At 45.4% G+C, this 21,898-nt stretch overlaps 1 protein-coding gene across 10 annotated transcripts in view; it reads left to right on the top strand.

The window, feature by feature from the left end:
• Positions 1-4,248: 4,248 nt before the first annotated feature.
• The window catches only part of LOC147033545 (protein bicaudal D homolog 1-like), a 45,897-nt gene continuing 28,247 nt past the window's right edge, over positions 4,249-21,898 (top strand). For 9 of the 10 annotated variants that reach the window (XR_015051285.1, XM_085855081.1, XM_085855124.1 and 6 more), the window contains exons 1-3: positions 4,249-5,532; positions 9,692-9,904; positions 10,013-10,165. Coding sequence is in view for 9 of the 10 variants with exons in the window: in XM_085855081.1 (XP_085711207.1) it covers positions 5,320-5,532; positions 9,692-9,904; positions 10,013-10,165 (579 nt within the window). In the remaining variant the exon portion in view is untranslated. Of the gene's footprint in view, positions 5,533-5,559; positions 5,719-9,691; positions 9,905-10,012; positions 10,166-21,898 lie in introns of those variants that run through there. The other variant, XM_085855119.1, reaches the window with a different exon arrangement.

The raw sequence follows: 21,898 nt of genomic DNA on the forward strand, positions 1-21,898 counted from the left end.
CTGTGTCCTTTTCTCCTGACAAGGTGGAGAGCTTGCTGTCAAACCTCGACTCAGATTCTGCAACTGGTCCTGACAGCATCAGCCCACGTGTCCTGAAAGCCTGCTCTTCTGCTCTTGCTCATCCTCTTTCTGTTCTATTCACCCTCTCCTTTAGTCAAAGTCATCTGCCATCTACTTGGAAATCAGCAAACATCACTGCCCTGCATAAAAAAAATGGTGCAAAAACAGATCCCTGTAACTACAGACCAATCAGCCTTCTCCCAATCATCAGCAAGGTGATGGAATCCATCATTGCTTCAGACATTAAATCCTTCCTCTTCTCCAATGGCTTGATTTCCGATCATCAATTTGGATTCACACCAGGTCACTCTACCCTGGATATGCTGCTTCTGCTCTCAAAACAATGGAGGAGGTACTCAATGCCAGACAGGAAATCCAAGCCGTATCCCTGGACATAGCACGTGCTTTTGACACAGTCTGGCACCCTGCCCTACTCACCAAACTCTCTTCCTATGGTATCCAAGGCCATCTCCACTCATGGCTCGCAGACTTCTTCTCCTGTCATAATCAACGTGTGGCCCTAAATGGAGTTCTTTCATCCCCTCTTCCTGTGCAGGCTGGAGTTCCTCAAGGTAGCGTTCTGGGCCCTGTTCTTTTTCTGGTTTTCATCAATGATCTCTCCGACTCTCTGGAAAATCCTCTATCTCTCTTTGCTGATGACTCCACCCTCTGCTGTACCATCGGTCATCCCTCAGACCGGCAAGCAGAAGCTTCTTCGCTCACTGCAGATCTGGATAAAATCACAAACTGGTCCAACACGTGGAACATGTCTTTCAATCCGGACAAATCTCACACTCTCACTATGTCTCTTCAAAAGGACCGTTTGGAACCCCCCCCCCCCCATCCACTTCCTCAACAATCCTCTGGAAGAAGTCCTTTCTTTCAAGCTTCTGGGTCTCACTATCTGCCATGACCTTTCCTGGGAAAACCACATTCCAAACCTCGCCTCCAAAGCCAGTCGCCGATTGGGAATCCTCCGTCGTGCAAAGTCCTTCCTCGGCCCACCTTAGCTCCTGACTACTTGCAAAGCTTTTGTCCGCAGCTTGATGGAGTACTGCTCTCCCCTCTGGGCTGGTGCTCCTGCCTCCCACCTTTCGCGGTTTCACGCTGTGGAAACCAAGGCATTTCGGATCATTGGCATCTCCCATGAAGAGGCTGAGTCTTTGGGCCTCTTACTCTCTCACCGCAGGCTGGTCGGTGGTCTTTCTGTCTTCTACCCTCTCCTCTACAGCATCGCCCACCTTGCTCTCTCTGTGATTTGTCCCCACCACATTTTCACAGGGCGCTCAAGGTCCGTCAACAACCCCCTTCTGGTAAAACTACCAAAATCATGAATCACTGCTCACCTTCACTCTTGCATTCCTCTTTTTTTCCTGCCTTTGGAATAAACTCCCTCTCTCTATTCATTCCCATTCTTCCCTCCAGGCCTTCAAAACATCTGTTCACCACCACCTCTTATCATCCCCCATCCAAATCCTCGATCATTTCTACCCCCGATAATCCACCCAAGCCCACCTCCTTCAAATTTCCTGCTTTCCTTCCTGAAAGTCCCTGTAATGTCCATCTTGTAATCGCCATGTTCCCCACCCCATCCTTCTCCCTTCCAAGATCTCCCAATATCTCTGTTCCCCACTGTTTTGTCCTTCCCACTCCTTCCCCTCTTGTCTCATGCCCCCCTTGCTGTGCGTTGTGTGTTAGCTCTCATACGAGCCTCGACAATGTATACAAAAATAAAAAACCAACAAGAAAGAAAGAGAGAAAGAGAGGGACAGGTAGAAGGGGAGGAAGCAATGAAACGAGTCAGATGATTCGGTTTATTGGAAGGGTTAATGGGGGTAATAAAGATCTTGAGTCAGAGTGGAGGATGGCATAATATGGTGATGCACTCACTGGATGCTTGATACTCTGGCGGGAAGAGTGAGACAGCTAGAACACTCTCTGGATGGTAGTTCCATCGACGGGAGAAGTTAAGTTTAAAAGAGTTGATGTGTGCAGTCACCCTGGATTTTGTAACTTTAACCAGGATTGGGTCACTGGAAGAACGAATGTATGATTTCAATTTAAAGAACAGTGAGAGAGAGAGAGAGACACACAGAGACAGACATGTTGAAGAATATCCGATCACAAACCGATGACCGGCCTGTGATGTGAGAGCAATTTCTTGTGTTTAAGCTTGCATTCTGCTTGTTAACCCCCTGTGCCCTCCCTTTGATCTCATATTCTTCCTCCGTTGTGTCCCCCTTCTCTGCTGTTCGACTGTTTCCCCACCCTTTCCACTATGCTCCTCTTGTTCTGTTTCATGTTCTGACCCGTTTTGTGTTCTCACACTTCCACGAGCCTATACTCTGTATCCAAGAAATATAGGGGCAATACCCCTGGGCGCTCACCTGGTAGCAGCTTGAAATTATAACAGGAGAACCACTGGTCCGCATGCATGACCCACAGAATATGTAACGGAGAACGAAGTAAATATCTATCTGGATTTTCTTTTCATGCCGTGAACAAACTTTGGTACATCATGTGTGATGGAGGTTGTGGTGAAGTTTCATCGGAATTGTGTGTGTAATTTCTGAGAAGAAAGCAAATACCTCTTTTGGGGGTCAACGCCCCCCCCCTGTAGAAACCCTCAGTCCCAGATTTTTTTAATGGTGTGCACAATCTTTGGTACGTCACGAGTGATGAAAGTTGAAGTCAAGTTTCATCGGAATCATGTGTGAAGTTTTGGAGAAGAAAAAAATACATATTTTGGGGGGCAACCCCCCTTGCCTCCCCTTAGACCCCGATTTTCCAATGTCATGAACAAACTTTGGGATATCATGGGTGATGAAGATTTTATTTGAGTTTCATTTGAATTGTGTGTCATTTCTGAGAAGAAAGCAAATAGCTCTTTCGTGGGCGGCGGGGGGCATACCCCAGTAAACTCCCTCTGTAGACCCCTCGGACCCCGAGTTTCTTTTTAATGCCGTAAACAAACTTTGGTTCATACCGGGTGATGAAGGTTGTGGTCAAGTTTCATCAGAATTGCATGTGTAGTTTCTGAGAAGAAAGCAAATACCTATTTTGGAGGGCAACCCCCATAAACCCCCCGAGGATGCAATTTTTTTTAATGCAATGAACCAACTTTGGTACATACACGGGTAAAGTTGAACCTTGTGGTAAAGTTTCATTGAAATTGTATGTGTAGTTTCAGAGAAGAAGTTGCGAGTATTTATGGACGGCCGGACGGACTGACTGACGGACGATGCGCCATCCCATAAGTTCCCCAGAACTATGTTCCAGGTAAGTTAAAAAATAAAGCGCATGTTGCTTTGCATTGTGGGAAAAACAAGCATGCAGCCTGCAGGTTGTGAGTGCCTCCAGGGCATATTGAGGGGCTCAGCACCTCCATGACATATTGAGGCGCTGAGCACCTCCAGGGCATGTTGATGAGCTGAGCACCTCCAGGGAATATTGAGGAGCTGAGCACCTCCAGAGCATATTGAGGAGCTGAGCACCTCCAGGGCATATTGAGGAGCTGAGCACCTCCAGGGCATATTGAGGAGCAGAGCACCTCCAGGGCATGTTGATGAACTGAGTGCCTCCAGGACATATTTTAGGACTGGGCGCCTCCAAGGCATCATCGTTGAGATGTACGTTTTGGTTATTACTCCAGTCTGAAATGGAATAACGTTGAGTTGAAACGGATGTGGGTGCGCAACGGTCGCGATGGGCCGAAAGTCCCTTCTTTGAGTATCAAGTTTCCTTCATGACGTCACTCTGGCACCTTTCACAAACGGCGCGAACCAGCAGTTCGTAGGATTGGAAGGTCATCTCACGGTCTTGTGAAACAATTTGAGATCCGTTGATCGTTTTCAGAAAATAAACTCATTCATGGTTCCATCAACAAATTAAGGGACATAGATGGTTCATGTACGTTCATTTGTATTAAAAACAGAATTGGCTCGTAAATAACTTTATTTGACATTATTTCTGAATAAACGCATTTTATGATCTCACTCAGTACAAACACGTTTGATATAATCGTTTTTATCTGCCCTTTAACCTCATCGTATATCAATACTGCACTGTAACATATTTATATATACATACAGACACACACCCCCTCTACTGGCACTGCACAAATGGTATCGTCCAAACGCGTCTGTGCGACGGTTTGTTTGGTGCGGAACAAACCAAATTAGAGGGAGGGCTTGAAAGGAAGGCGTGGCTTACTGCACTGTCATCTCTCTGACAAGGGCTTCAGCAAAAGCGATACTTGAGGAGATGGAGATGGAGATCGATGGTCGTGCAGGATGAAGAGACAGAGAGGAGGAGGTTAAAGACACCGAGTGAGAGATAATGAGGGAAAGAATGCTGAGCAATGGGAAGAACTACTGGCGATGTGCGCTGGTGCAGATTGCCCTTTGCGGTCGTGATGGAGCTTCGGAAATAGAAAAAGCATTTCGATGAGGTAAAGGGATGGAGGAGAATAATAAATAATAATAATAATAACAAGAAGAAGCGTAACGAAGAGACGAAATAACAGAAAGAAGAAAAGGACAAAAGAAGTGTGAGGTCAATCGAAAGGAAGAAAATGAATTGATACGGATGGGGGAGAGCGTCGAGGAGAGGAGTGCATACATTTAATGGAGAGAAGGAAAGGAGAGAGAATAAAAGCGTGGAGAAGAGTCGACGACTGAAGAAAAAGAGGGAAACTGCGGAAAAGGCTAAAAAGGAAGTGATATTTCAAAATATTTGAGGAAAGAACGTGAAGCGTAGCAAGGAGGATATGAGGGAACAAGAGAAGATAAACGGATAAGGGAGGGAGTGGAGGAGCTTCACAGATTGTTGCCTCCAGGGAGTGTTGAGGTGCCAAGCGCCTCCAGGGAATATTGAGGTGCTGAGAGCCTTGAGGACATATTGAATGGCTGAGCACCTCCAGGGCATATTGAGGTGCTGAGTGTCTCCAGGGCATATTGAGGTGCTGAGCGTCTCCAGGGCATATTGAGGTGCTGAGCGCCTCCAGGGAATATTGAGGTGCTGAGCGCCTCGAGGACATATTGAATGGCTGAGCACCTCCAGAGCATGTTTTAGGGCTGAGCAGCTCCAATGCTGAAGGGGTGAGTGCCTCCAGGGAGTGTTGAGGTGCCAAGCGCCTCCAGGGAATATTGAGGTGCTGAGAGTCTCGAGGACATATTGAATGGCTGAGCACCTCCAGAGCATGTTTTAGGGCTGAGCAGCTCCAAGGCTGAAGGGCTGAGCGCCTCCTGAGTTGTGGACATGAACCAGGACCACGATCATGACCGGGACCAGCTGCTGTTCAAAGACCCCGAGCGGCTGCACCAGGATCTCATCAAGGCGACGCTGGAGAAGCAGCAGGCGGCGCAGTACGGACTTGCCGTGCTCCAGGAGAAGCAGGATTTGCAGCAGAAGCACGATGAGCTGGAGGCCGAGGTGGAGCTCGTGCGGATGGAGCTCCTGCACCTGCGCGAGGTGCGGTCCTGCTGATCACGTGTCACTGTGTACGCAGTGGGATCGCGATCCCACATATGTATATACCTTGGGGGATGTGTAGGACATGTTGTACAGTGCACTGACAGATGTTCAAGGTGTTTTGCAGTGTCATAAGTGTAAACCGCAACAATCATGTTCCGCTAATGGATGACGCAACACGACTTGGTGAGTGTGCATTACCGTAGATGATATCGATTAACATTTATTACTAGTTGCACATGCTGGGTGAGGCTATGATATCCTACCCCCCCCCCCATACCCATAACCCGTATAAATATTTTCATGTTCTCCCACCCCCAGGGCTCAGGGGGCGGGGCCAAAATGATACCTGCTTTCGCACCTTCTTGCCACGTGATGATCAGAACCACCAAGTTTGATGAATTTCTGCACAACCGTTGAGCAGATAGCATGACAGATATGCAGACAATGCCAATTACAAAACCTCCTTGTCATTTTTCAAAAAGGGGGGGAGAGAGGAGTGGGTATGATAAAAGTGTGGAAGAATCAGACACATCACTGTGATTGGTGGTTTGTGGTTCAGACCTTTTCAAAGCTGCACGTGTGTTTAGAAGGCAGATCTACTATAATATAGATCGATTATTCACAGATCTACTGTACTCTATATGTCCCGGTGAGGCGTTCCTGTGATGCTGTGACCAAAAGCGTGGGAAAAGTTGAAGTTTCCATCCTCGTGTTTTCGGCCATGGCGAAATGCCATGTGGCTCCTGCCAACGGCCCTGTGGGAGTCGTGAGCTCTGGTCCGGTTCCAGGTCCGGTGGAGTGAACGACGGTGAAGCAATCATTATTCCTCCGTGGCCTCTTGCAGAGCGAGGCAATCATCGCCGCGAGGTCGCCATGCTCCCTGCATGGCGGTTTGACCCCGCCTGGCTGGTGGTGCCAGCTGCCAAGCGACCTGGAACCGTCCCCAGAATACGACTGTCCCATGAATCTCACAGTGTCCCTCGTGAAAAGTAGGCGACCAATCTCCAGGACCATGAAGAAATTCCCCGAATTAACACCAGGTGGGGTTGACTCAGTCTGTTATCCTTCTGAGGTCGGTGAAATGACGACCGGTGTACTGGTATCGAGGCACAGCATCAGCGGCAAAGTCGTGCGCCCAACAAATTGATAGCTACCCGACAGACAAGCTGCCACACAGCAAGAAGAAGACCGTTGCCAAGAAACTGCTTCAGCATCACAAACGCTCTGTGATGTAGCGTGCTCTTCTGAATCAGAGATGTATGTGTGTGCATGCATCCTAATTGCGTATGTATATCTCGAGGCCTAATGTCAGCATGTATCAGCCCTTTCTGTGTCCGAGCAGCAGGAAACGACCATTTGTCTTGCGGAGATCGATAACGAATCGCACGATGATAAATCTAGGCCATCAGGGTGCAGGGGCAACACATTCGCCTTTGAGATGTCTCGTCTCGGTTCAATTCCCGACCCGACTGTAGACCGTCGGGGTGCTCCATCACAAGGCGTCCCGTCTGTTCCGATCAGTCGGTGGACGTTCATTATCCCACGGGGTCTTTCACAAAGAGGAGGCGAGTTACCTCCGGCACAACGAACGTATTGAATAATTCCTGCCCGTTACCTCCATCCATCCATCCATCGGAACCATATTCTGTACAGAGCGTCGGTGCTGCCGAAGCAGTTTCCTTGGCTATTGGGCACAATCCTGGACGGGTCACCACTCCGACGCAGGATACTCGAATGACTCGATCATCCCCAGCAAGCTGGTATTCATTTTGCCAACCTCGGAAGGATGGTAGGCTGAGTTAGCCCCCCTGGTGAAGTAATTCAGCTAGGCTTGAACTCAGGACCCTTGGATCCCAAGCCACCACCCTACCCACTGAGCCAACACCAGGCTTGCCCGTTACCTCCGGTCAGACGTAAAGCACAGCCAGCCGCTTCGTGAATGTCTCGGGTCAAAAAACGTTCCTGGCCAGGCCGACGAGGAGTTGGGAATAATTGTGGCCTTTAATTAGCACACTAGTCTAGCATGATGGGGTATTTTTTTTAGTGATGAACCTGTGCTGAGTTTTAGATTTGTAGCTTGCTTTGGCCTTTTGTTGTCACATGCTTGGAGCACTAGTCTTTTGACTGTCACATATTGCAAGCAGGACAAGGACATATCAACTCCAAGCCATGTATCCATTCACTTTATATACTTATTTATTTATTTTAAGAACAGGATTAAGGTGGAGGGGTATTTCCTCCTCCCCAAGGATGCCAGCCTATGGGGATTGCTCATGTTCTTTACCTTTTTAAATGCTAAATGAACGTCCCATTGTTACAGTCTTTGGTGGGTTGGACAAACCCCATGGGTTGACATCTCATTGGCGGTTGAGGGAAGAGCAAGTCTGAAGACGACAATGGTTCACGTGCGGTATTTGACGATGTAGATTGTTTCAGAAGTCAAGGATGAGACAATGTGATAATTTTTGACCAAGTTATAAAAATGATCAACATGATGTGGTGCTGGTGACAGGTGATGAAGCTGCAAAATGTTGAAAACCCGGTTTCGTTCAACAACTTTCAAAATCTGACCTTTGCATAACCTTTAAAGGTCACAAAACAATGTTGTGGGCATTAAAATAAGGAAACAGGATACGTGCTTTAGCTTATTGGAGTTAGTTCGGCGAAGAAGGTCGAAAACCCGGTTCAATTCCCACAACTTTGAAAATTTGACCTTTGTGGCCTTTAAAGGTCAAAGGTCAAGGATTATGACTTTTGGTGAAAAACTTCCTCTGGAACATTCCAGGAACAATATAACATCATATAGGCTATATGGCATTTCGCACTCTTCGAATTATCCATACTTTGATGAAATCAGCGTAAAAACAATCTTGAAGGGGGCGCCACGGGCAAGGTGTTCGAGATAGAGCAAAATGGTTTCAAGACTTTAGGTGAGGAATGACCTCAAGATTATGCATGAAAAATATTATTATCCTAGCTCTCAAAATTTGGGTGGTCGTATGATTTTTTATGTCAAAATTCGCAATTTTCTAAGTTTTTGACCTTGTGACCTTGACATTGGGACGAAAATGAAAAATCGGACGACAAGTTTTACATAATTCATTTTGCTATTCAAATACCGAAGAACCCATTCCATTCAGTCAATTCCCAAGGAGAAGATAGATTTTTTAATCTGACTACCCCCTAAAAATGGATATTTTTTGGGCATGGCTCCGCCCACATTGGGGGTAGCCACGCCCTCATCCAGGAAAACACAACTAGACATTGATATCGAACACCTAACCAAGTTTCATCAAGATCGGATCAAAGTCCACGGAGTTATGCTCTGGACAGACAGACACACAGACAGACACACAGACAGACACACAGACAGACACACAGACAGACACACAGACATAACAAATATAGTGGTCACTCTGGCTGGAGCTCGTGAACCAATAATATCCTCCTTATTTGCCCTGCTCGACGTATAGAAAAAAAGAGTTGTCACAAATATGGTGCCGCTAGTACCAAGAGAACCACACTGACTTCCCAAATCTCAGCGGCCACATTTGGCTGAAGTCAAGTCCTGCGTTGTCTTGTGTATTCTTCTGTGTGATTTGTTTCTCTTCCTCCATGAACATAATATATCTTCCAATCAGCTGCTGGGATCTATGAGCTAGTATATCTTCCAATCAGCTGTTGGGATGTATGGGCTCGTGTATCATCCAATTACGTATTGGGATATATGGGCTCGTGTTAACATCCAATCACGTGTGAGGGTCTACTGGCTAATACGACCTTCCTTTTAATTTGGAGGAATGTGTTCAGCAAACCCAGTGGGTCCTACAAGCCTGAACAGTGGAGGTGGTGTATCTGCTGCACCCATTCATGGAAGGTTATCATTGTCCACCTGAAGGTAGGGATGACCCATGATTGGTTCAGGGAAAATTCAAAATCTTTGGTTCTTCATCTTGTTCTGAAAGGGTTATTCATGGTGTCGTTGTGTGTTGCTTTATAAAAGCCCTTTGGCATTGTTATTCAGGTGTGACATTCAATCCCCCAACTTCACCTTAACCCTCCCAGTTCTTTAAAAATCTATTTTATAAAACTTCAAGTTGAGGAAATGTGTACATTGCGATTGGTGGCACAATAAGTGACTACATTGTCATCGCAGGCATTGGGTCAGGCGTGCTCGAAGCAGAAAGAGGTGGCAGAGGCAGGAGAGAACCGCGAGGAGAGTCTCATTCAGGAGTCTGCTTCCAAGGAGGCCAACTATGTCCAGAAGATTGTGGAGCTGCAGATGATACTGAAAAACGACCAGTTGGAGCTGGCGAACAGCCACTGCGAGCGAGAGCGGCTAATGGTCCTGATGCAAGAACTAAAAGAGGTGAGCGTTGTGGTCGGTTACCACCCATGTTGGCTTTCCTCGTCCCTGCGTCGTCCTGCCCTGTGTCGTGTGCTCGTCTCATTCCCACGTTGCCTCTGTGGCGTGCAGAACAACGACCAGATGGAGATGCATCGCATGAGTTCGCGTGATGACATCAAAGAGTACAAGCTACGTGAAGCTCGCTTGCTTCAGGACTATTCTGAGCTGGAGGAAGAGAACGTTTCGTTGCAGAAGCAGGTGTCGTCACTTAAACAGAACCAGGTGATTATACGGTCCCAGGGTTTGAACACACTTAATTAGGCAGGTTAATGAGAGCCATCTTATGGTCCTATGGACTATACTGTTAACCTCCATTCAGGATCTAGGATCTATGAGCTAGTCTTGACACCCATTCAGGCCCCTACTTCGTTTTTCCCCCCTTTTCTCTATTCGTTTCCTCTTTCGCCCCCACCTGTGGAATTAACTTCCACGTTCTCTTCAATCTCATTCTTCCCTCCAGGTCTTCAAGACGGCTGTTCACCACCATCTCGGATCACCCCCAAATCCAAAGCCATGATCTTTTCTACCCCCGTTAACACCCACCTTCAAGCTCTCACCTCTTTCCAAACTTCCAGTTTTTCCTTCCTGAGGGTTTTTCCCTCTGTATCCATTTTGTTCACCTTATGCGTCCTCCCCGAGCCCTCATTCTTCCACATGTCCCCTATTCCTCCAAGTCTTCCTCTATTTTGTCCTTCACCCCTGTTGTTGGTATTCCCCCCTCTCCTTTCACTGTTCCTTTCGTTCTGATATATCCTGATTCATTCTATGTTCTAGCTCCTCCATGAGCCTCGACTTTGTATCCAAAACAAATACAGTTAAGGAAGCGCTGTGTTGAGCCAGTCTTCAGGATCACGTTTCCAATGCGACTCGGTCACGTGTCGCGTCCGTTCGTTTCCGTTAATTATAGCACTTCGGTGCCGTGCAAATTAACTCCATCTTTAGGCCCAATGACCAAGGGACTTCTCGAGGCTAAACTCAGCCTGCCGAAGTGATGCTCTTCATCCGAGTCACCCGGCTTGATCCTCGTCAATGTTCACATTTATTAAGCTTTTCCATTACAGGTGATGTCCGTGTCATTTCTGGCAGGAAGCATCGGCCTGGTTCGAAAGATATTTTGGTTTTTGAAAAAAAAAAATTGATTTTCAGCAATGAAGTTGCACATTCTCGGGTGGTTAATTGGTGTGCACATTCTCAGGTGGTTAATTAGTGTGCAATCTTAATCTTGTTTCAAAATGAATCCGAGGGACGAGTTCCTCCCAAGACCCCAAGCTATCATTCTTCAATGTTTTATTCCGCCATTTGCATTTCCAACACCACGTTTTGCCATTTTCAAGCGGAAGTGAAGAAACATCTTTCTTCCACGAGTTCCGATCAGATGATATGCATGCTTTGTCACGGAGCGTTGGTCCTGCCGAAGCGGTTTCATGGCCAAGAGTCATGCTGGCCAGGTTGCCAGCCCTCTCCCAGCAGTAGTTAGGGCAGGGATTCGTAGACTGTTCAGGGTGCCGGCGATAGCTTGCCGACTATTCGTGAAGGACTCCGTGAGATCTTTAACATCCATCAACTAATGCCAGCAGACAGGATGCCCAGTTTTAACGTCCATCCAAGGGCCGGCGGACACACATTGAGGAATTGCAAGGATGACGGTTTATAGCTGGGACGGGATTCAAACCCAGACGAAACAGCTTGGAGAGGTAACCGGAGGTAACCGCTCCAAACGTAACTGGACAGTTTATAGCTGGGCCGGGATTCAAACCCAAACTAGACAGCTCAGAGAGGTAACTGGAGGTAACTGCTCCAAAGGTAACTGGACAGTTTATAGCTGGGCCGGGATTCAAACCCACACTAGACAGCTTCGTGATGTAACCGGAGGTAACCGCTCCAAAGGTAACTGGACAGTTTATAGCTGGGCCGGGATTCAAACCCACACTAGACAGCTTCGTGAGGTAACCGGAGGTAACCGCTCCAAAGGTAACTGGACAGTTTAGAGCTGGGCCGGGATTCAAACCCAGACTGCACAGCTTAGAGAGGTAACCGGAGGTATCCGCTCCAAAGGTAACTGGACAGTTTATAGCTGGGCCGGGATTCAAACCCACACTAGACAGCTTAGTGAGGTAACCGGAGGTAACCGCTCCAAAGGTAACTGGACAGTTTATAGCTCGGCCGGGATTCAAACCCAGACTAGACAGCTTGGAGAGGTAACCGGAGGTAACCGCTCCAAAGGTAACTGGACAGTTTATAGCTCGGCCGGGATTCAAACCCAGACTAGACAGCTTGGAGAAGTAACCGGAGGTAACCGCTCCAAAGGTAACTGGACAGTTTATAGCTGGGCCAGAATTCAAACCCAAACTAGACTGCTTAGAGAGGTAAACGGAGGTAATCACTCCAAAGGTAACCGGACAGTTTATAGTTGGGCTGGGATTCAAACCCAGACTAGACAACTTCGGTAACCAGAGGTAACTGCTCCAAAGGTAACTGGACAGTTTATATCTGGGCCAGAATTCAAACCCAAACTAGACCGCTTAGAGAGGTAAACGGAGGTAACCACTCCAAAGGTAACCGGACAGTTTATAGTTGGGCCGGGATTCAAACCCAGATGAGACAGCTTGGAGAGGTAACTGCTCCAAAGGTAACCAGACAGTTTATAGCTGGACCGGGATTCAAACCCAGACTAGACAGCTTGGAGAGGTAACTGGAGGTATCCACTCCAAAGGTAACTGGACAGTTTATAGCTGGGCCGGGATTCAAACCCAAACTAGACAGCTTGGAGAGGTAACTGCTCCAAAGGTAACCAGACAGTTTATAGCTGGGCCGGGATTCAAACCCAAACTAGACAGCTCAGAGAGGTAACTGGAGGTAACTGCTCCAAAGGTAACTGGACAGTTTATAGCTGGGCTGGGATTCAAACCCAGACTAGACAGCTTAGAGAGGTAACTGCAGGTATCCACTCCAAAGGTAACTGGACAGTTTATAGCTGGCCCGGGATTCAAACCCACACTAGACAGCTTCGTGAGGTAACCGGAGGTAACCGCTCCAAAGGTAACTGGACAGTTTAGAGCTGGGCCGGGATTCAAACCCAGACTGCACAGCTTAGAGAGGTAACCGGAGGTATCCGCTCCAAAGGTAACTGGACAGTTTATAGCTGGGCCGGGATTCAAACCCACACGAGACAGCTTAGTGAGGTAACCGGAGGTAACCGCTCCAAAGGTAACTGGACAGTTTAGAGCTGGGCCAGGATTCAAACCCAGACTGGACAGCTTAGAGAGGTAACCGGATGTATCCACTCCAAAGGTAACTGGACAGTTTATAGCTCGGCCGGGATTCAAACCCAGACTAGACAGCTTGGAGAGGTAACCAGAGGTAACCGTTCCAAAGGTAACTGGACAGTTTATAGCTGGGCCAGAATTCAAACCCAAACTAGAACACTTAGAGAGGTAAACGGAGGTAATCACTCCAAAGGTAACCGGACAGTTTATAGTTGGGCTGGGATTCAAACCCAGACGAGACAACTTCGGTAACCAGAGGTAACTGCTCCAAAGGTAACTGGACAGTTTATAGCTGGGCTGGAATTCAAACCCAAACTAGACCGCTTAGAGAGGTAAACGGAGGTAACCACTCCAAAGGTAACCGGACAGTTTATAGTTGGGCCGGGATTCAAACCCAGACGAGACAGCTTGGAGAGGTAACTGCTCCAAAGGTAACCAGACAGTTTATAGCTGGACCGGGATTCAAACCCAGACTAGACAGCTTGGAGAGGTAACCGGAGGTAACCGCTCCAAAGGTAACCGGACAGTTTCTAGCTGGGCCGGGATTCAAACCCAGACCAGGCATCTTAGAGACGAGTGTGCATACCTCTCGACCAGGGGTTGGCAACCTTTTGTGCAGAAGAGCTAAACACAATTAAAGCCTTGAGCAGCTGGTGCACAAAGAGTTAGTAGTACAATTATAATGAACAATTAACGTCGTCTATTTCATTGTGGAAGTGTAATTATGAAATAGAAAACAAAATTAAAGTTTATATTTGTACCTCCATTGCCGTTATTTGTTCAAGCAAAGGTCAAGCGATGTCAAACTCTTTATTAAAGATAGGCAAAGGTAACCAGTGTTGCCGGGCAATTCTAAAAATAATTTCTGTAATAACGTGCACATAACTTCTAAAAAAAGAAGTAAAAAAATCTCTCACTATTTCCCCGATGGCCTCCCTACTAATTAATTATGGCCGATTCTCGTCACCTCCGATACCCTGCTTGAGGTCCATCCGAGGGATGGAAAGCACACTGTTCACCTTCCCTGCTTGCTAAACACCAGGATATCAGTTTACAGTTGGGTTGACAATCGAACCCAGGCTACTTACTCGTCGACTGCTCAGAGGTGTCAGGATGCGTACCTCTTAACTGGATACCAAAACCATGAAGCCGCTCACTCCATCCACCAAATGTTATCGAAACCAGTGCGTCCCTCTGTAGACCCGCCAAGACGTGAGACATACCCGATAAGACTCCATTGGCTGCCTCCTTCACAATGACCTCAGGATTGGGTGTGTGGTGGGAGAGTGAGGAGGGGAAGGAGGGGGAAGTAGCTTACCAGGTGGGCTGACCGGTTCTGGTTTTCATCTGAACCTTTGACTCATGATATGATATCCGCCCTTGACTGCATTAGTTATTTGTGTCATTTCTGACGCCCCTAAAAACAGTTTCCTGTTTGGAATGATTTTCAATTTTGGTTGACTGCCAGAGAGACAGACAGACAATATAAGTCGTATCACACTCCTGTACGCATATGTGATTGGAACGGATTCTGCTAAACCGCAGGTTCATGTTCAGATTTGTGTTCAAAATATGACGTTTAGTGGAAATGAAGTCATCCTCGATCATAAATTGACGGTTGTAGACAGGAGGACAGACAGACAAATTGAATCAATTGCCTAACCCTACTTTTCGCTTTGTGTGTGCGGGTCATAATTTAATGCTATTATACGGTCGTGGTCAACAATATTGGCACCCTTTCAATGTTTTGTAAATAACTCACAATTTTCTATAAAAAAAAATAAGTTGAAATTGACAAAAGTATTTGATCTCCACAATTCTTTGTTTCACTGTAAATATTACAGAACCTTTGTTTTTGATTCAGAACTTAATATATCCTTTTAAATCGGAAAATAAAAAGAAATGGCATTGACAAAATGATTGATACCCTCGACTTCATGTTTGGTAGCACACACAGCCTTTGGACAAAATAACTGCAGTCAAGCACTTCCTCTATCCATGAATGAGCTTCTTATACCTCTCTATTGGCAGTTTGGTCCACTCTTCTTGTGAAAACTGCTCCAGTTCTCCCAGATTTTAAGGGTGCCTTCTCCCAACTGCTGTTTTCATATCTTTCCCATAGGCGTTCAATGAAATTTATATCTGGACTCATTGCTGGCCACTTCAGAACAGTCCAGTGTTTTGTGTTGAACCATTCCTGAGTGCTTTTTTAAAGTGTGTTTGGGGTCATTGTCCTGCTGCAAGACCCATGACCTTCGACGGAGACCCAGCTTTCTGACACTGGGTTGAACATTGCGCTCCAAAATTCCTCCTTGGGAATCTCCTGATTTCATGATTCCATGCACACACTCAAGACACCCAGTGCCAGAGGCAACACAGGAACCCTAAAACATCACTGAACCTCCTCCATGTTTCACTGCAGGGAAGGTGTTCTTTTCATTGAAGGCTTCATTTTGTTTTCTGTAAACATAGAGATGATGTGCTTTCCCAAAAAGCTCTAATTTGGTCTCATCTGTCCACAGGACATTCTCCCAGAATGATTTTGGCTTGTTCAGGTGGGTTTTGGCAAACTCCAGTCAGGCTTCTTATGTCTCTCTCAGCAGTGGGGTCCTCCTGGGTCTCCTAACATAGAACCCCCTTTCATTGAGTTGGCGATTGATGGTGCGAGTTGAAACTGTCATACCTTGTGTCTGAATGTCAGCTTGAATCGGTTTGGCAGTTGCTCGAGGTGCTTTCTCCACCATTCGAACAATCCTTCACTGCAATCTTCGATCAAGTTTCCTCTTACGGCCACGTCCAGGGAGGTTGGCTACAGTGTCATGGGCCGTAAACTTCCTCATAACATTGCGTACGGTGGACCCAGGAACATAAAGGACTCTGGAGATGGACTTGCAGCCTTGAGATTGTCCATGCTTGGCATCAATATTGTGTCTGACCTCCTCAGACAATTCTGTGGTTTTCTGCGGTAAACACAGTGACACAAAACAGCAGAATGACTCCTTTTCTCCATTCAAACCGGTTTAATGAGTGATTTTTTATATTGCAGGCATCTGCGACTCACCACAAGTGAGTTCAATTTCAAAGTAAAGGAGAATCACCTGCTTGAAATCGAATTATTTCTAACAACTTCTAAAAGGCGCCGATAATATTGTCCTGGCCATTTTCGGATTTATGTGTGGAATAAACTAAGATTTAGTACTTTTTTCAGATTTTTTTTTTTTGCTTTGTTGCACTGCAAACCAAAGAAATACATATGTGGACAACAAAAGATTTTTTTCATTTCAACAATTTTCTCGAAGAAATGGTGCATTACCCAAAAAATGTGCAAGGGTATTAATATATTTGGTCACCACAGTGCATGTCTCTATTAAACAAGACATTTCATGTAATTTATGTTCAACATTACATTAGATGTTGTGTTTAGATAATGGGCATGACATCAGGACCCTTCCTGGATTTCAACCTTTGTCAGCAGACTGCTTTGCCAGAACTGACACTCTGTAAAGAGGTGTGTGTGTGTGTGTGTGTGTGTGTGTGTGTGTGTGTGTGTGTGTGTGTGTTTTAGTTATCCAGTTTGTTGGTACCTGTGTCACGGCCAATGCACTCTACTCCACCTGCCTTGTAGCAACGTCACCACGAGCTGGTTTATTGCTTTGATTTTGTTTTTGTTTTCTGGCAAGAACGATGGTTTCAGCATCCTCCATCTTCTCCGCACACATTCCTTGCTAATTAAGAGCCTCGTTCCTTTCTGTCTGGTGGATCTTGTGGTCCCTTTTGCATTCCCTCCCAATCAGTTGTGTGATGTTTCATCTTTGAGCTCTTGCATTGTTTCTTTTGTTGTTGTTGATTTTGTAAGATTTCATTATGTTTTCATCACAATGTTCTTTTCCCAGTTTTACGTGCTGTGTTGGTTTTTCATCATTTGCTGCTGAATGTTTAAGGTGATCTGTGTCCACCAAGCATGTGATGTTGTTTCTTCCTTTGCACATGAATTTCCATATGTATCTCAGAGCACATTTCATTGTATTTCATCATCAAGGATTTGAATTGTTCCATCTCATGGAGAGAGCATCAATAATATGATACGGGAATGTTTGACTTTGTCGAAGATCGTGTTGATCAACTAGCGGATGACTGACCACGGTGTGCGAACAGCCACGGAGTGCAAAATTATAATGAGGTTTCGGGCGTTATATCTTCATCTAACCAAGTGAGAATGAAGACTATTAGCCAAAACATCTGATCAGAGCACACTTTTGTGAGTAGCACACCTTTGTTGTTATACCTTTGTTAGTAACATACCTTTGTTAGTAGCACACTTTTGTTGTGAGCATACCTTTTTGAGTAGCATACATTTGTTAGTGGCACACTTTTGTTTTTAGCATTCGTTTCCAGGCTTTTTAATTTGTTTCAATGGTTCTTTATCTCTTCGGTGACGATTTTAGTTTTGAGTTTGTTGCTGCGGTCCCATAAAATTTTCATTATTGTGCACATCACATGATGAAATGATGGCTGTGCCCCAGGAAAGGAAATGCTTTATGGGCAATCGAGGCTTTTACCATCCTTTGGTTAGAAACAATATCTTCTTGTCACACAAGCGTGCAACACTGGCTGGAGTCCATTAGGTTTCTGCTACGAACCTTCATTTTGCATCCACCGCAAGGCATGATGCACAAAATCCATAGCAAGGTCGCTGGGAAACTAGCAAGATGATCGTTCACTCATGCACTTCGCCAGAGGTGTACATTGTGGGTTGAAATTCATTGGAAACTGTTTTAAATCCACGATACGTTGAAACGTGCACTTGTTATGCATATACTAGACTGCTGTGCAAAAGTCTTAGACACATTCAGGAGTCACAATATTTGAATGTTATGAGCATCAAAAATTTACTCGAAGCCTGAACTCGTGCTTTCTACCACTAAAACAGCATTGACTGTTATTAATACAGCTTAGTTTGGGTAGGAAGAAACCAAGCTTGTCAGATAGTAATTTTAAAATCACATTTATCAGAATGTTCAAAAACTTGCGATCACAATAGGAAATAGGAAAAATAGCAATCAGAGATCGCTTGCCAGGATTTGTTTTGTGGGATTAAAATAAATTCAATTAAAATCAAATGGAAGACCAAATTGATACAGTTCTGCATTGGAGTAATGAGAAGGGACCCAAACAAGCAAAAAGCAAAGATGACGTCATCAGGAGGAACCTGGATAGGATTCACATTTCAGCTGCTACTCCTCTACCCTCAAACTGATCCCGAGCACAGCCAAGTGAGCTGTATTAAAAAACAAAAAAAAAATCAAAAAGAAACCAGATCAAAAAATTAAATTATTTTGCTTGCCAGACTATGTGTCCGAGCAGGTTGAAAGATTTTCGCTCAATCTAATATAGCTGCTAGACCATGTGACCTGCCAATTATTTGTGAACACCCTAGTATCCTGAAGGCTTGGGGAACATTGGTGTGAAGTTTCCCTTCGATATGTCCAGCCGTTCTGGAGAAGGTTTTTATGGGTTTAAGGGGAAATCCAATCTGGTTGCCACAAAAAATGTTACCTATGACATCATCTGTGTGAACATTTTGTTTCTCATGGATGGACGGTCACACCTATAAAGTTTTGCCTCGATCTGTTCAGCCGTTTCAGAAAAGAAGATTTTTGAAGGTTTAAAGAAAACAAAAGCAATATGACTGCCAAACCATGCGACTGATGACATCATCAAATTTTTTTCTGTGGACCAATTTATCCTAAGATGACCCTCAAAATTTTTCATACTGATCGGATGTAGTGTTCTACATATGCAATTATGACATAATGAAGGCACCTATAACATCATTTAAAAAAATCACGCTTATTCCCCATGTAGAGTACTTGCCATGTTCAAGTTTCATTTTTTTCTTTGATGCAGTTACAGAGATACAGAGGTCCAAAATATTTCCATTTTTCCTTTTTTCCACCATGGCTGCCACACCATGTGACCTAAAATGCCACATTTATCATTACAACATTCTACATGAGTTGATGCTCCTATGGTGAAAATTTCGTGTCAATCTGACAAGCGGTTGCAGAGTGTAAAAAAAAAATCACATTCTTTGTGGACAAACAAACAACCAACGAAAGAGACAAACAGACACAAATGCAATACCTTCTCCTCTGGCGAGGGTAATAAGCAATACATGAATCATTTAATATGAAGCATTGTTATGGTTAATCCATCACATTCACCAATCAAATATAATTGATGACTCACCCACAGATACAGTATGTAGGTTGTGGACAAAAAATGGAAACACCTGGGTAAATGAGGGACACCAAGTATATTGAAAGCAACAGCTTCCACACAAGTGTGGCCCATGTGTTAATGAAGCAAATAACATTCCAGAATGCTCAAGGTCATCCATATAAATGCTGCACAGGCCTGTTTGCCGATAAGTATTGCGAGCATGGCTGCAAGAGGAGACCTCAGTGACTTTGAAAGAGGGGTAATTGTTGGGGCACATTTGGCATGATCTTCAGTGACAAAGACAGCTCAACTTACTGATGATTCACATGCATCATTTTCGAATCTGATTTCAGCATGGAACTCCGAAGGAAAGACATCATCAGCAAAGAACAACAGTGGGGAGACGTAATCCAGGATCCTGATATATGTGCATTAATTTGAAGTGCACGGCAAAGCAGGCGAGCAACTGCAGATCAATTGACTGTAAATTTCAACCTGGGGCACAGAGTTCTCACTGGACAATTTCATAAAAATACGGTACGCCGAGAACTCCACAGAGCAGGATACCACAGTCGGGTTGCAGTGCTCAAACTGCTCATCACACCTGGCAAATCACGTTTGTGAGTCCAGTGGTGCAAAGAGCACAGGCAATGGACTGCTGAGCAGTGTTGAAATATGACATTGTCAGATGAATCATCATTCACTATATTCTCGACAAACGGACGAGTGTACGTGTGGCACCAACCAAAATAACTCCACAGCCATGAGTGTCATCTCCTTCTGAACCCAATCGAGCATTTATGGGATATTCTGGAATGACACCTGAGACAGCTTTTTCCCCATCCATGACTTTCTCGTGGAAGAATGGTATCGCATCTCTCCTGCAGAATTCCAGATGCAGGTGGACTCGATACCATAGTGAATACATGCCGTACAGGCTACACGTGGTGGCCCAACACCCAATTAAGTGACTTTACATTGGTGTTTCCATTTTTTTGTCCACTATCTGTGGGTGTGTGTGTGTGTGTGTGTGTGTGTGTGTGTGTATATATATATATATATATATATATATATATATATATATATATATATATATATATATATATATATATATATATATACCTGGTGTTGACTTAATGGTTAGGGTGGTGGACTTTGGATCCGAGGGTCCTGAGTTCAAATCCCGCTCAGCTATTGAATTAATACCAGGTGGGGTTACTCGGCCTGTCATCCTTCCGAGGTCGGCAAAATGAGTGCCAGTATGCTGGTATACTGTGGTGGAGTGGCGACCCTTCCAGGATTGTGCCCAATAGCCAAGGAGACTGCTTAAGCAGCATCAATGCTCTGCACAGAGTATGGTCCCAATGTCCTCCTCAAATATATATGTATGTCTATAGATATCGATATGTCGTACCACTTGGCTGTCATGGTGAGCATCGGCTGGGGATCATTATATATATATATCGATATATCGTATAATCCACAAAGAACAACCGCCCGTCTGCCACCTTCATCAGGATTTACCTTCATCATGACAGCATACCAATTAATGCCGTCTGATGAGTGTAAATAAGCCCGAAATCTGGATAGGCAACTCCGTTTGATGTTTTACCGATGTTGACCATGTAATCGTCTATTTGACAGAGTCGCCAGGCCGAGGCCTCCAGATTGGAGGTGACGCTTTGGTGTAGGACTTTGTGTCCCTTGGAGATCCGGGGAGTGCTCATCATGCTCCAGATATTTCGATTATATATATATATATATATATATATATATATATATATATATATATATATATATATATATATATATATATATATATTGTTGCGGATTCGCGCCCGCCGGCGTGCTGACGGCCACGTAACTCGAATCGCGGCACGTCGCCCACCGGACGGACAATCCAGTCGTGACCCTCTCGGACTAACGCCGGGAACCAGTCACGGGTGGACCTTTCGGTCTCACCGCGATCGAGCCAATCAGCCCCCGCGTGGGATAGGGTTGCTCGCCAAATTCGACCTACCTAAGTACCCACGCGGAGGGTAGACCGGGCGATCGCACCTCGCCGCAGGTCGACTTCGGACACGGGCCACTTAAGCGACCCATTCCGTACTATCAGAATAACCGAGCGGTGTTATCGTCGACCTCGACGGTTCGATTAATTATCGGGCGTATTCAGCCCACTACCAACCCTTTACGTGAAGCAAGATGAGGATTCAATGGGAGAAAAAGACGAAGCGAAGCGGGAGAACAGTTCAATAATAAAGCACATTTATTCGCGGCACACGGGAAGCACACATTCAATTCCACCAAATGCACACAGAAAAGACACAATGCAATTTACACAAAAAGCAAATATAAAAGCGAAAACACAATGCAGAGCTAATACCGACTACCGAGCACACGGCAACACTTATACAATTCTACTTCACAGACGGCGCCGACAACACATACCCAAAACCAAGGAAAA

This window comes from Eptatretus burgeri, chromosome 2 (assembly GCF_056783735.1).
Source record: "Eptatretus burgeri isolate ZD-2024b chromosome 2, Ebu_testis_v1, whole genome shotgun sequence".
Lineage (NCBI taxonomy): Eukaryota > Metazoa > Chordata > Myxini > Myxiniformes > Myxinidae > Eptatretus > Eptatretus burgeri.